Source organism: Chinchilla lanigera, unplaced genomic scaffold, assembly GCF_000276665.1.
Source record: "Chinchilla lanigera isolate Chin_1 unplaced genomic scaffold, ChiLan1.0 scaffold00006, whole genome shotgun sequence".
NCBI lineage: Eukaryota > Metazoa > Chordata > Mammalia > Rodentia > Chinchillidae > Chinchilla > Chinchilla lanigera.
This window is the reverse complement of record NW_004955407.1, coordinates 32,959,835-32,973,864: the sequence shown is the minus strand read 5'-3', so window position 1 is coordinate 32,973,864 and position 14,030 is coordinate 32,959,835. Positions and strand designations below refer to the sequence as shown.

Sequence of the window (14,030 nt, the reverse complement as noted above, 5' to 3'; positions counted from 1 at the left end):
GGCGGCGGCGGCGGCGGATCCCCGGGGCCCACTTCCGGCGAGCGGGGAGCGCCTGCGGCGTGGCCGCCCGGGCTCGGTGCGTAAGTCCCTTCGCGGCGGAGTAGCCCGCGGCTGTGCTTTGCCGGGGTTGCCGTCGGGGTTTGAGCCGAGCTGTAGGGACGGGCTTGGCCGTGTGGACGTCCTGTGGGTGGGCATCGGCCATGTGCTCGCTTCCACCGTTAACGCTGGGTGACGCGTGAGCGGCCCCTGTCCCCGCCTTATCCACCCAGTCCTTTGAAACGGCTTTGCGTGGCTCTCCTGCTCTCCCCCTAAAGCATCCACTCGCAGGACAGAAGCCGGGGAAGGTTAGTTACGGCCCCCAGGGCCTCCGGGCCAGCAGAGAGGCTTGAACGGTGCTGTGCCTGGAGCCCGGCCACCTCCCCGCTCCCGCGGCCGGTCGGGTCCCCCTGCTGCTCTCCAGCGATCCGTGGGGAAAACGTCCCTGCACGGCCGCTCTTTCCAAACCACAAACGTAGTATTCTCTGTAGATTGAAAGATACTTGTTTCGGGTCGTTCAGTACACGTGGCGTGCTCAAACGTCTGTTGCTTTGGATAACTACTGCTTCTGAGACTAACTTAGCGGGATATTTTTTTTCTTTCCTCAAATATTCGTTCACCGTCATTACACTTGTTAAGAGTATCTGTAGCAAAATAGCTTCAGTTGGAATCCATTGGCTATGCGACTTATCCAGCAAGTCATAGATTTTAATCGGGTTTCCGTCTCATCCATAAAATGACAGTGCTATATTTTAGTCTGCCTCGTAGAGTTTGTAGGAAGAGCAGGTAAGATTTCATAAAAGGCATTCAAAATGGCAATTGGTGCAAGGTGAGTGCTCGAAAGTATGTTAGGTTTTTTTTTTTTTTTTTAAGTACTAGTTTAAATTTTTAAGTAGGTAATTCTATCATATCACAGGAAGTTACCAGTTTCGTTTTTTTTCCTGTTACCAGCTCGCCTTCTGCACAGGTTAATAGCTTTATAAGTTAGTAAATCGGTGTGACTTTATTCATCTTTTTGGCTTTGTGTGTGTGTGTGCTGGAAATTTAACCTTGTTCACACTAGCCAAGTGCTCATCCTCAGCCTTTTTTTTTCCCTTTTAGTGTAATGACTTGATAACTGGTTTCCATTGTTTATATTTTCTGTGCTTATTTCCACTGTTAATACCATTTCTATCCCTAAAGTATCAATTTAGGTAAAAAGAGCCGGGTGTGGTGGCACACCCCTGTAATCCCAGCACTTGCATGTAATCCCAGCACTTGCTTGTAATCCCAGCCCTCAGTAGGAGCCTGAGGCAGGAGGATCTTTGCAAGTCTGAGACCAACCTATGCTACAAAGTGAGCTCAAGGCCAGCCTAAACTGCATAGTGAGATCCTGTCTGAAAAAAAAAAAAAAAGTTATAAAATGTATCAAATTTTCAAAAGTTACAAATTTGTATAAATGTCAGTTCAGTTAACCTTACCAAACCAGGCAGGCGTGGTGGCGCACCCCTGTAATCCCAGCATTCAGGAGGCTGAGGCAGGAGGATCTTTGCAAGTTCAGACCAGCTTGGGCTGCAAAGTGAGCTCAAGGCCAGCCTGAACTGCACAGGGAGACCCTGTGTCAAACAGACAAAAAAAAAAAAAAAAAACACCTTACCTAATCATAGGAACAGAACTAAAATGACAAGCTTTTCTCTTTGATACTTATTTTCTCTACCAGGTTTTTAACCATGTCGTGTCTTCTGCCATCTTTTTTTTTGTACAGCCCACCAAATAAAAATGGTTGAGGGAAAAACTTTTTTTTGAGATAAAGTCTTCCTATATAGTTCAAGTTGGCCTCAAACTCACAGCAGTTCCCCTGCCTCAGCCTTCCAGGTGGCTGGTATTACAGGCATACTCCAGCACGCGTGACAAGGGAAAATGTTTTTATCATGTGAAAATTATATAAAATTCAAATTGCCATATCCACACTTAAAGTTTTATTGAAACATAATTATGCTTTTTTGTTTGGTTGGTTGGGGTTTTTGTTTTTGTTTTTGTCTTTTAAGACAGGATCAGGCTATGCAGTTCAGGCTGGCTTTGAGCTCACTTTGTAGCCCAGGCTGGTCTCAACTCCAAGCTATCCTCCTGTCTCAGCCGCCTCCTAAATGCTGGGATTATAGGCGTGCACCACCACACCCAGCAATTATGCTTATTTTGTTACAAACTTCTGGTAGTTTCCTCTTGCTTAGAAGCCTGATATGTAAATGATCTCTAGTCTGCTGCCTGTTTTCTGTTACATTTTTGTGGACATCGGCACATTTACTCCCCAGTGTAATCTGTAGGATTCCTTTCATGCCACCGTAAACAGAGTTAACAGTAGTTTGGACAGAGCACATTGCCCTCAAATCAAAATACTTACTATCTGGCTCTTTACAGTTTTCTAACCTCAGTCTTCAATATTTCAATTTATGATAATTTTAACATCTATAGGATCTCATGGGTTAAAAATAGTTTTAAATCTGGGTCTAAATTTAAAATGTCAACACTGGGTATGTGGCACATTCCTAGCTACTCCACAGGCTGAGGCAGGCAGATCGCTTGGGTCCACAAGTTTGAAGACAACCAGGGCAACACAGTAAAGTATCCCTAAATAAATGTCAAGATGCGGAGGGGGGGGCTTTTTGTTTTTGAGACGGGTATCAATATGTAGTCTGAGCTAGTCTTGACCTCACTATGTAGCCCATTCTGGGCTTGAATTTATAATCCTCCTGCCTCAGCCTCCCAAGTGCTGAAGTCACAGGCATGGGCCACCACACCCAGCAAGATTATGTTTTAACTAGGTTTTGATCATCTAAAAGTGAAGCCAGAGAAAGGATATTGCTTGTAACAGATTATTTCCCAAGTAAGGAACGGCGTTAATCAGTTTTCTGTTCCTTATAACAGTGCTATAGACTGGGCGTGTAATAGAGGAAAAACATTCAGTTCACAGTTCTCAAGAGGTAAGGTCAAGGGGCTCCATCTAGTGACTGGATTCTTATGGCAAAATTCACATCTAGGGCAAGAGACATTCCCAACACCATCGTTGTGTATACATGTGGTCTCTCTTCCTCCTCTTAGAATCTTACCAAAATACAATCATGGAGTATGCACCATAGTGCCTCATTTCGTCTCAAAGTGAGCTCAAGGTTAACCTGAACTGCACAGCGAGACCTTGTCTCAAAAAGACAAAAAAATAAATAAATAAAGCCCACCCCTAAAGCAGTCTTTCCATTTGCCTCTTTCAAGATGCTACATAGTCCGGGGTGGCCTTGCACTCACTATATTGCTGCTCAGGTTGGCCTGGAACTCAAGATCTTCCTGTCTCTGCCTTCTGACTGCTGGGATTATAGCCATGTACTAAGACTGGCTTACACTATTAATACCTCAGCAATAGGGATTACATCTCAACACATGAAATCTCAATAAGATACTCAACCACAGCTAGAGCTAAATCACCATTCACTGCTTAACCAACCTCTCTAGGCTCTTCTGCTCTTTTTTTAAAATGTTCCATCTTTATGATTATAGTCATATTTCTCAAATTACAAATCCCAGGGTTTGTTTTTTTGTGGTGGGGGGGGTTTGAGACAGGATTTCGCTATGCAGTTCAGGCTGGCCTCAAACTCGCAGCAATTCTCCTGCCTCAGCCTCCCGAGTGCTGGGATTACAGGCGTGTGCCACTACACCCATCCCCAATTTTTTAAAAATGAATTGCTGGGCCAGGCATGGTGGTGCATACCTGTAATCCCAGCACTTGGGAGGCTGAGGCGGGACAATCACTATGAGTTCAAGACCAGCCTGGGCTACAAAGTGAGCTCAAGGCTAACCTGAACTGCACAGCGAGACCCTGTCTCAAAAAGACCATCAATAAATAAATAAATAAATAAGTAAAAAATACATACATACATACATAGCTGGATGGAAATGGCAGATGATTTAACTCATTTAGAAATTGTGATTTCTGAAATATATGCTTTCTGAAATAACTGCAGTTTTCTTTCTGCAGGTCTCGTCTTCCTTTTGAGACCCTGCTTTGCAGACAGAGCCATGGCAGCCCAAGTACTTGTAATTGGCACTGGAGGGAGGGAACACACACTGGCCTGGAAGCTCGCACAGTCTCATCATGTCCGACAAGTGCTGGTTGCCCCAGGAAATGCAGGCACTGCCTGCTCGGAAAAGATTTCCAATACTGGTAACCGCTTTTTTTTTTGATAATCACATTTCCAAATGAGAAATAATAATTACTGTTTTTGAGTGCTAAACTGTCAATAACGTCTGCCTTTATAATAGCATAGGTTGCTGCTCAGGTTTGAATGCTTTCCTTAACTTTAAAATTTATGTGATGATTTGAAAAATGTCCTTTTAAAATTTATGTGATGATTTGAAAAATGTTATAACTTAATGTAGCCTGTTGTTCAGAGTGCGCCATGTCTTTATCTTAAATTATTTTAAACCTTAATAAAACGCATTATTGGAAAGGTAGCAAGTACCTAATACTGTATATGTTATAGGCATTTTGAGGTGTTTTGGGGATTGAAAAATTAATCAGTCTTATCAAATTTAAGACCTAGCAGTTCTAACTCCTGATAGAACTCTACCTTACTTCTTCGATAAGCATAAAAAAGTGATGTTCGTGCACTGTGTCAAACTCACCGCAATACTCCTCCCCCGCCTTACAAAGCCCTGTGTGCAGTCGGCCTGCTGCGTGCCTTTCCAGCCTGATCTTTTTCTCTTCACTGTACTCAGTCCACGCCGTTCTGCCAATTTCGCACATATAGCTGACCGCCTTGAACTTTGCATATCATCTACACTCCTTTTCCCCTATTAAAACATAAGCCCTAGGATATACAGCAGAGCACAGCAGAAACTGGTCTGCCTGGTGTTATACTATGTGCATAGTTCCATATGTGGCACACAGCATCTGTGCAGTATAGACGGACAAACAAACTGGGAGGAGATAGTTGCATGTGGATAAGACAAAAATAATGAGGAAGAAAAGCAAATAAAGAGCCAGGGATATAGCTTAGTGGCATAAGCACCTGTCTGGCAAGCACAAGACCCTGAGTTCAAGTCCCAGTACCAAAAAAAAGCGAATAAAATACCTCCATTCCTGGGATCTTAGCTGTAGACGCAAGTACAGTTTCTCTGCATGCAGTTAAAGTCACACGGGCAAGCCCTGCTCAGTCTCCCAAGGTTGCTGTGAGGCTGCTACAGTTCACTCCAGCTAAGTTAGGCATGTACTCCTCTTGCCCTCTGCCTTACTGATTTAGTTGGCCCTGCTCAGCTACTAACTCCAGGTGCCTAGTGCTCCATCCACGGTACACTCAGGCACTTTCTACACATTGAGAGTCTCACCTTGTTTGAACTTGGAGGAAAGAGTTATATCTTAAAGTCATCATTCAATTCTTACCTTAAATGCCTCTGTCTGAGAGACTGCCTGACTCAACCAGAAGTAGCCTGCCTACTCACTCACTGTCAAATGTGCTTGATTTCTTTATAGCTGCTGTTCTTTTTTGTTTGTGTGTATTATCCAACATTCCCACAGTAGATTGTTAGCATCCTAAGTCTAGGGATCCTATTTGTGTTAACGTCTTAATGCCAAGACCTTTTGCACTACCTAATTACATAGTGGGGTCTCCAAAATCTTGAACAAATGATAGCAAGAGCTAGTTTCCAAGTATATTCCATAGTATTTTTTGAGGGGTTTTTTTGCTTTTTACAATCCACACTGGTAACATGGACAACCATGATTTCTAGCTTCTGGGAAAGTTTGCCAGTATTTTCATCATTTAACTGACTACAGCAAACTACTGAGTTTTTTTGCTTAGTCTGATTGAACTCTGTTCTGAATTTCTCTGTGTGCAATTATCATACCAATAAAGAAAGGCAGCAATAATATAGGCAGGAAAAAGTGTAGTAAGTAGTTTTTAGTTAGCTTACTGTGGTACTAAATTTAGTTAACTGAAACGGATTGTTTTTGTAAATGTGATGGGTTTGTGTTTTCTGTTTACAGCCATCTCAATCAGTGATCATACAGCCCTTGCTCAGTTCTGCAAAGATGAGAAAATTGAATTCGTAGTTGTTGGACCAGAGGCACCCTTGGCTGCTGGTAAAGTTTAGTTTTGTTTATTGTTACAATCTATGTGCAGTGTCAAGAAGAGCGTTAGGAATTTTTTTGTTTGTTTGTTTCGTTTTTTTGTTTTTTTCTGGTACCAGGAATCGAACTCACAACCTTGAGCTTGCCAGGCAGGATCCTTTAGGATCATTTAATCTCATTCATTTTATTGATGAAAACTCTAATATATTAGGAAAAGACACTCATCCTCTTGAAATTCATGGGTTCCATATTTTTTTTCCCCATTGTTAGTAACAGAATGATGTAGAAATCAAATTTGCTGTCATGAGAAACATTTTGTATTTCTATTCTGGTGTCCACTTAATAGTCTGTATATTCAAATATAACATAATTTTTGGCTGTTCCCTTGCCCCCCATATGGGGTCTTGCTGTGTTGCCCACACTGATCTCAAACTCCTGGACTCAGTCTCCTGAGTAGCTGGGGCTGCCGGTGTACCCCGCCATGCCCTGCTCTTTTGCTAGATTGAGTCACTGCTTAGCAGCATTTAATTACATCACGTGGACATCATGAAAAATGTACTGTGCCACCTGTTATCTGCCTAATCTGTCTAAATGTAGCTTTAGTCTAAAAAGCCCCTAGAAAGACCCTAGGTCACTTAAGCAACTGTTCACACCCATAGGAATTGTCGGGGACCTGACCTCTGCAGGAGTGCGATGCTTCGGCCCCACTGCAGAAGCAGCTCAGTTGGAGTCCAGCAAGAGCTTTGCCAAAGAGTTTATGGACCGACATGGAATCCCAACTGCACGGTGGAGAGCTTTCACCAAAGCTGAGGAGGCCTGCAGCTTCATTATGAGGTAGGGAGAGGGCTGCCCCGGAAGGGCAGTTGTTCTGTTAAGCTAATTAAGTACAGTCACTTTCATGTAAGTTATCTCTTCCTAGCACCAACGAGGTAAGGTTCTGTGCATACATAATTTATATAAACGTTGAGACCTTACAAAAAGATGTAGTTTTAATGTTTATTACTTGTTCCTAGATGGAAAATATACAGTGGACGCTCGAGCTATGACTGACCTGACATACGAGCGGCTTGGGTTATAACCAGCATTTTAGTTTCACCCTACCACCAAAGTCTTGAGCTAAGACCCAAATGTGGGTCCCTTGTGCTTCCAGATGATCTCAGATACAGGTTTAACCCTTCAAGAGTTCTGGAAAGAGCATTACCACATCCCGTCCTGTGTGGGTTAATTGAGAAATCCCGGGCCGATGTGCCTCGAAGGTCACTGAGATCTGCGTGTGTAGAGGAGAGACTTTGAAGGCTGCATAGAGGAGCCTGAGCCCTCAATTGACAACTTGAGTTACAACCAGCCTGCAGGAATGCATTGAGTTGCTAAGCCGAGGGTCCACTTACGGTTGTGTTGGTCATGTGCTCTTTTCAGAACCAGTGGCGTCTTTTGTCATAATTAATCAGAGTAAGAAATCGTCACTTGGTGATCAGTCACAGCCACTCTATTCTAAAACTTAAAATTGTACACCCTTTATTCTCATATTTATGTATGGAAAACATTGAACAATTAATCAGTGTCAGGCATGTGCCCTTGCCCTTTTTTGTTGACATTTCCTGCTACCAGATGTTTTCCTTTCAGTTGAGTCAACTTCATTCTTCATTCTACAGGGTTTCTTAGGTACTGAATGTTATTAGTTCCTAGTAGCCAGGCACCTTGGGTAAGTAACAGTTTTGTTACTTACTTTGGGTAAGTTTCCTTCCAGGTCCCAGTCCCTTTTATAGTTTCTTGTGTGCGCTTCCAAAGATAATCTATACGCCCATGCTTACATTGGAATTACACAGCCACATCTTTTGCTTCAATGAGAGTATGATTCATTATTTTGTATCTTAAATATCATTCCATGTCTCCTCTGTGTATCTACTTATTCTTCCAAAGATTTTGCCTATGTGATCTCATTCAAGTAAAAAAAGCAAAATTGCACTTACATGATCGTAACTATAAAAGAATGCATCAGAAACAAATCCTAGCAGTAAGTATATCGAAATGGTATTGGAATGATCAGTGGTTTTTTCTTTCTGCTTTTCAGTTGTTGCAATAGCGTATTGTTACAAATTTGCAAAGCATTTTAAAATTCCAAGCTGTAAGGGTGCATTGGATGCTGAAAGTTGCTCTCTTTACAGTGCTGACTTCCCTGCTCTGGTTGTGAAGGCCAGTGGCCTTGCAGCTGGGAAAGGGGTGATTGTTGCCAAGAGAAAAGAAGAGGCCTGCAAAGCTGTACAGGAGATCATGCAGGTAATTGATTCTTCTGAAAGATTTACTTTCTATTTGCACAGGCTAAAAGTTTATAAAGTATTTCTAAGGAAGGAAAACCTGGGCAGGGGATGAGGCTCAGTGATAAAGTGTTTGCCTACCATGCAAGGCTCTGAATTTGATTCCCAGCATTGAAAACAAAGCAAAAAAACAAGAGCTGGATGAGATGACACAGGCCTATAATCCCAGCGCTGGGAAGGCTGAGGCATGAGGATCACCATCATGTTCAAGGCCAGCCTGGACTACACCGTGAGACTGTGTCTCAAAAAAGCAAAAATAAGCTGGGGCATGGTGGCGCACGCCTGTCATCCCAGCACTCGGGAGACTGAGGGAGGAAGATCGTTCTGAGTTCCAGACCAGCCTGGGCTACAAAGTGAGCTCAAGGCCAGTCTGAACTGCACAGTGAGACCCTGTTTCAAAAAGATTTAAAAAAAAAAAAAAAATGTAGTGAACATACAGGTAAGCCTTGAGTGGTGGCACACACCTGTAATCCCAGCACTCAGGGAGGCTGAGGTAGGAGGATTACTGGGAGTTGAGACCAGCCTGGGCTACAAAGTGAGCTCAAAGCCAGCCTGAACTGCATAGCGAGACCCTGTCTCAAAAAAACACAAAAACATACAGGTAAGCTATAGTATTATAATCCATTTCTATAAAATAAATATAGACTAAACCAATTTTTGTTCTTTTGAAGTTCTAAAAAAAAAAAAAAAATGGGGCTGGGGATATAGCTCAGTGGCATAAGCCCCTGCCTGGCAAGCACAAAGTTGTAAGTTCGATGCCTGGTACCACAAAAAAGAAAAGAAAAGAAAAAAAAATGAAGTAAGTTCTAACAGCCTTTGTTGACATCTACTTAAAGATAGGAAACCCTCAGCCTATAGCACATGCAAATAAATTCTCAAACCATCCATGGCAAGAAAAGTATTTGAAAGTATTATTACAGGCAAACATATAATCATAATCAGGAATAAACGTTAAATGGCGATAATGAAATAATCTGCTTTTCCCTTATTTGAAATTAGAAAGCCAAATCCTCAAGAGAGTACTAATTATGTGTTCGTTTCTTCTGTAGCAGTATTTAGCTCTTTGTCATTGCCGTATTAAAAATTGGAAACATCCGTGTTCCTTTGAGCCTTTCTGAAGGGGAAAGAGAAATTACAATACTTGTGTTCATTCTTTTTTTTTTTTTTTTTTTTACCAGGAATCGAACTCAGGACCTTGCACTTGCTAGGCAGGCACTTGTGCCACTAAGCTACATCCCTGGCCCTTTTTTTTTTTTGGTCTTTTCAAGACAGGGTCTCGCTATGCGGTTTAGGCTGGCCTTGAGCTCACTTTGTAGCCCAGGCTGGCCTTGAATGCACAACGATCCTCGTGCCTCAGCCGCCCGAGCACTGGGATGACAGGCATGCACTACCACGCCTGGCTGCTTGTGTTCATTCATAGTGCGACTGGTAGGCAATGGCAAAGGCGACCTAAGTGTTAAAAGCTTATAGTTTACCAAGTCTCTTTTTTTCTCTCGCAATCCACAATTAGGAGAAAGCTTTTGGAGCAGCTGGAGAAACGATTGTTGTTGAAGAACTTCTTGAAGGAGAAGAGGTGTCTGTATGTATATTTATCTTTCTAGTTTTGTGTACTTTTGTGTACTTTGTGTACTTTTCGGCATACCTTCTAAGAACCTGGTATTTGACCCATTACACACACACACACACACACACACACACACACACACACACACACACCCCACACCCCACACACACCCCCCCCCCCCGCTGCCAAAAGAAACCCTGATTTGTCGCTGTTGCTTCATCTAGAAACATAAACCCATCAGTTACAAATGAATAAATGTAATATTTAGGATGCAAACAGAAAAAGTATTTTTCTTTAGTCATCCTCAGTCTGTTAGTACTGTGCACATATGTTTATATCACATAGCATGCAGCTTTTTTTCCTAAAAACATTCATGCTTTTTCTTTCATCTGCAGTTCATTATAGAATAAATAGTGAATTAAAGCTACCTTAAAATAAAGTTTTACTGCCTGGAAGCTTCATGGTCAGAAAGATTGAAATAGATTTCAAAAACAAAGCTGGGTGTGGTGGCGCACACCTGTAATCCCAGCACCTGGGAGGCTGAGGCAGGAGAAACACTGTAAGTTTGAGGCCAGCCTGGGCTACAAAATGAGCTCAAGGCCAGCCAGAACTGCATAGCAGGACCGTCTCAAAAAGACAAAAAAAAATTCCAGATCCTTGAGAAGTTGAGCACACAGGATCTTCTGATTCTTGATGTGTGTGTGTACCAAACATTTCAATAAATATTCCATTAAATTTTAAAAAAAAAAATCTAAGAAGAGTAAAGGAACATACACTGCACCATATGAAGTAACTTTGTGTACTTTTCGGCATTAACAAAGAGGGCTGTTTTCTTCATAGTGTCTGTGTTTCACTGATGGGAGGACCGTGGTCCCCATGCCCCCAGCACAGGACCATAAGCGATTACTGGAAGGAGACCTTGGACCCAACACAGGAGGAATGGGAGCCTATTGTCCAGCACCCCAGGTACTTTGCAGCGGCTCTCTGCTTAACTTCAGTAGGAATTCTCAGAAAGCTCTTAGATAATACTTTGGTTTGGTTTGGTTTGGGTTATTTTGTTTCTGCAAATTCTGGTGATCAGCAATTTAATTATGTATTTCTCCTTTTTTAAAGATAGTTTCTTGTCTTATTTCCAAGGCTGGCCTCAAATTTGCAGTCCTTACCCTCCCAAATAGCTATGATTACAGACATGTATTAAGTGAAAAGTATCTCTCTGATCTTTAACCTTTTCTCAGAAGTTTGAACAACTAAAATAGCCAAACTAATTTTGGGGGAGGTTGGGGGAGCAGGATGTCTCTATACAGTTCAGGCTGGCCTTGAGCTCACTTTATAGCTCAGGCTAGTTTGGAACTCACAGTGTTCCTCCTGCCTCAGCCTCCCAAGTACTGGGATTATAGGCGTGCACCACCATGCCCAGCATAGCCAAACTAATTTCAAACCAGTCTAGAATACAGAGAGGATTAGGTAGAGCTTTTTTTTTTTTTTGGTACCAGGAATTAAACTCATGACCTCATGCTTGTTAGGCGGGCACTGTGCCACTGAGCTGTATCCCTGCCCTAACCCTTCCTTTCCACTCTAGATTTTTTTTTTTTTTTTTTTTTTTTTTGGTTTTTTCTCCGGTACCAGGAACCGAACTCACGACCTTGCGCTTGCCAGGCAGGCGCTTTTGCCGCTGAGCTAAATCCCCAGCCCCTCCACTCTAGATTTTTAATCCATAGAATTTATTTGCACCACTGGTGTAGTGGTATCATGTAAGATTCCCATAGAATTTATTGGACTAGAGAATTATAGTTTGCATTTTTCCAGGCATAACACATACATTTTTTAGGTGGTCAGGTGGAGGACAGTTTAGGAGGCAGGACAGACCAGTAGTCTGTCAATGCAATTCTTTCTTCTTTTTCTTTTGTCTTTTTGAGGCAGGGTCTCGCTATGCAGTTCAGGCTGGCCTTGAGCTCACTTTGTAGCTCTGGCTGGTCTCGAACTTGCAACTATCATCCTGCCTCAGCCTCCCAAGTGCTGGGATTACAGGCATGCACCACCATGCCCAGCTGTCAACATACTTCAGAACTAATGTTTTCAACAAATTCCTGATGGGGCCATCGTGAGGAATTTTAAAGCTTATGAACTTAAAGTGCTCAGCCTCGCTCAGGTAGTAAAAACAGTAGTTCTCATTGTCCTTTGTAATACCGCTTAGGAGATTTTTTTTTTTTTTTAATGCCAGGTACATTTAAAGTCTTTCTGGGGGCTGGGGATTTAGCTCAGCGGCAAAAGCGCCTGCCTGGCAAGCTCAAGGTTGTGAGTTCGGTTCCTAGTACCGGAGAAAAACCAAAAAAAATAAAAAATAAAAAAAATAAAATAAAGTCTTTCTGGCCAGCCATGGTGGCACACACCTGTATTCCCAGCACTCAGGAAGCTGAGGCAGGAGGATCACTGCAAAGGCTAGCATGGCCACATAGTGAACTCAAGGCCAGCCTGAAGTACACAGTGAGGCTCTGTCTCAAAAAAATAAAAAGTCGGGTATGGTGGCACACGCCTGTAATCCCAACACTAGGGAAGCTGAGGCAAGAGGGTCTTTCCAAGACCCTTTCTTTGGAGACCAGCCTCTGCTACAAAGTGAACTCAAGGCCAGCCTGAACTGCGTAGCGAGACCCTGTCTCAAAAAAGATAAATAAATAAATAAATTCTGTATGTTCCCCAGGTTTCCAAAGATTTGTTACTAAAAATTAAAAATACCATTCTTCAGAAGACAGTAGATGGCATGCAGCAAGAGGGCACTCCATACACGGGTGAGCACATCGAACCATCACAGGCAGCATTTTAATGTGACTGTTCTAATGAAACATCTCCTTTTTTTTTCTATCACCATCTAATTAGCCACTGTTATAATGCTTACCATTGTTCTAAAACCTCAAGTATTAGAAGTTTGTATTCTAAGTTTTATAGTTAAAATATAATGTCTTCATCATTGATTTCCTTTCTCCCCCCTCTCCGTGTCTCCACCTTCTTTAAAAAAGGAGTTCTATACGCTGGCATAATGCTGACGAAGGATGGCCCAAAAGTCCTGGAGTTTAATTGCCGCTTTGGTGATCCAGAGTGCCAAGTGGGTAACAGTGTTAAAAATACTAAAGTATTAACTTTGTGGAAAATGTGTGCTTTAATTTCAGAATTTTTCAACCTTAAAATAATTAACTTTGAGCTGGGTGTGGTGGTGCACACCTGTAATCCCAGCACTCAGGAAGCTCAGGCAGGAGGATTGTTTTGAGTTCGAGGCCAGCCTGGGCTACAAAGTGAGCTCAAGGCCAGCCTGAACTGCATAGCGAGACCCTGTTTCAAAAAGACAAGACAAAAAATAATAATAATAATTAGCTTTGAGAAATATATGGAAGTTCTGCTAGTAACCCAGTGAATAAAATGTTTCAAGAAAACTAAAAGTCACTGAGGGCATGGTGGTACATGCCTGTAATCCCAGCGCTCAGGAGGCTGAGGCAGGAGGATCACCAAGAGTTCGAGGCCAGTCTGGGCTACATAGTGAGTTCAAGGCCAGCCTGAACTACATAGCAAGACACTGTCTCAAAAAAAATAAAAAATTGAAATTTATCTCATGGGTCATTTTGATTGTTTTTCCAGGTAATTCTCCCACTTCTTAAGAGTGATCTTTATGAAGTGATTCAGTCTACCTTAGATGGCCTGCTGGGTGCATCTCTGCCCATTTGGCTGGAAAACCACACTGCAGTGACAGTCGTCATGGCAAGTAAAGGTTATCCTGGAGCCTACACCAAGGGTGTGGAGATAACAGGTGAATGGTGGAGGGGTGAGGTTGAATTACAGTATGACTGGTTGTGCAGCAGGCTTCCCTCCCATGCAAATGGGTGCAGCACATCAGAAACCTCTCCAAGGTCCTTAACCACATTGCTTATTGGGTGTTTGTTTTCAGATAGCCAAACCTGCAAGACTTAAAGTCCTGCCATCTGCATAACAAAACATGACTCACTTGTACACCTTCTCAGAGGGCCCCCCC

The 14,030-nt window shown here is 42.6% G+C and overlaps 1 protein-coding gene across 4 annotated transcripts in view; it reads left to right on the top strand.

Moving 5' to 3' along the window:
• The window catches only part of Gart (phosphoribosylglycinamide formyltransferase, phosphoribosylglycinamide synthetase, phosphoribosylaminoimidazole synthetase), a 30,505-nt gene that overhangs the window by 1,278 nt on the left and 15,197 nt on the right, over nucleotides 1-14,030 (top strand). For 2 of the 4 annotated variants that reach the window (XM_005375684.2, XM_005375685.2), the window contains exons 2-10: nucleotides 4,043-4,228; nucleotides 6,050-6,145; nucleotides 6,793-6,967; nucleotides 8,299-8,410; nucleotides 9,959-10,027; nucleotides 10,853-10,978; nucleotides 12,711-12,798; nucleotides 13,027-13,112; nucleotides 13,640-13,808. In XM_005375684.2, the coding sequence (XP_005375741.1) occupies nucleotides 4,084-4,228; nucleotides 6,050-6,145; nucleotides 6,793-6,967; nucleotides 8,299-8,410; nucleotides 9,959-10,027; nucleotides 10,853-10,978; nucleotides 12,711-12,798; nucleotides 13,027-13,112; nucleotides 13,640-13,808 (1,066 nt within the window). In that variant the 5' untranslated portion in view covers nucleotides 4,043-4,083. The other 2 variants (XM_005375682.2, XM_005375683.2) reach the window with 2 other exon arrangements.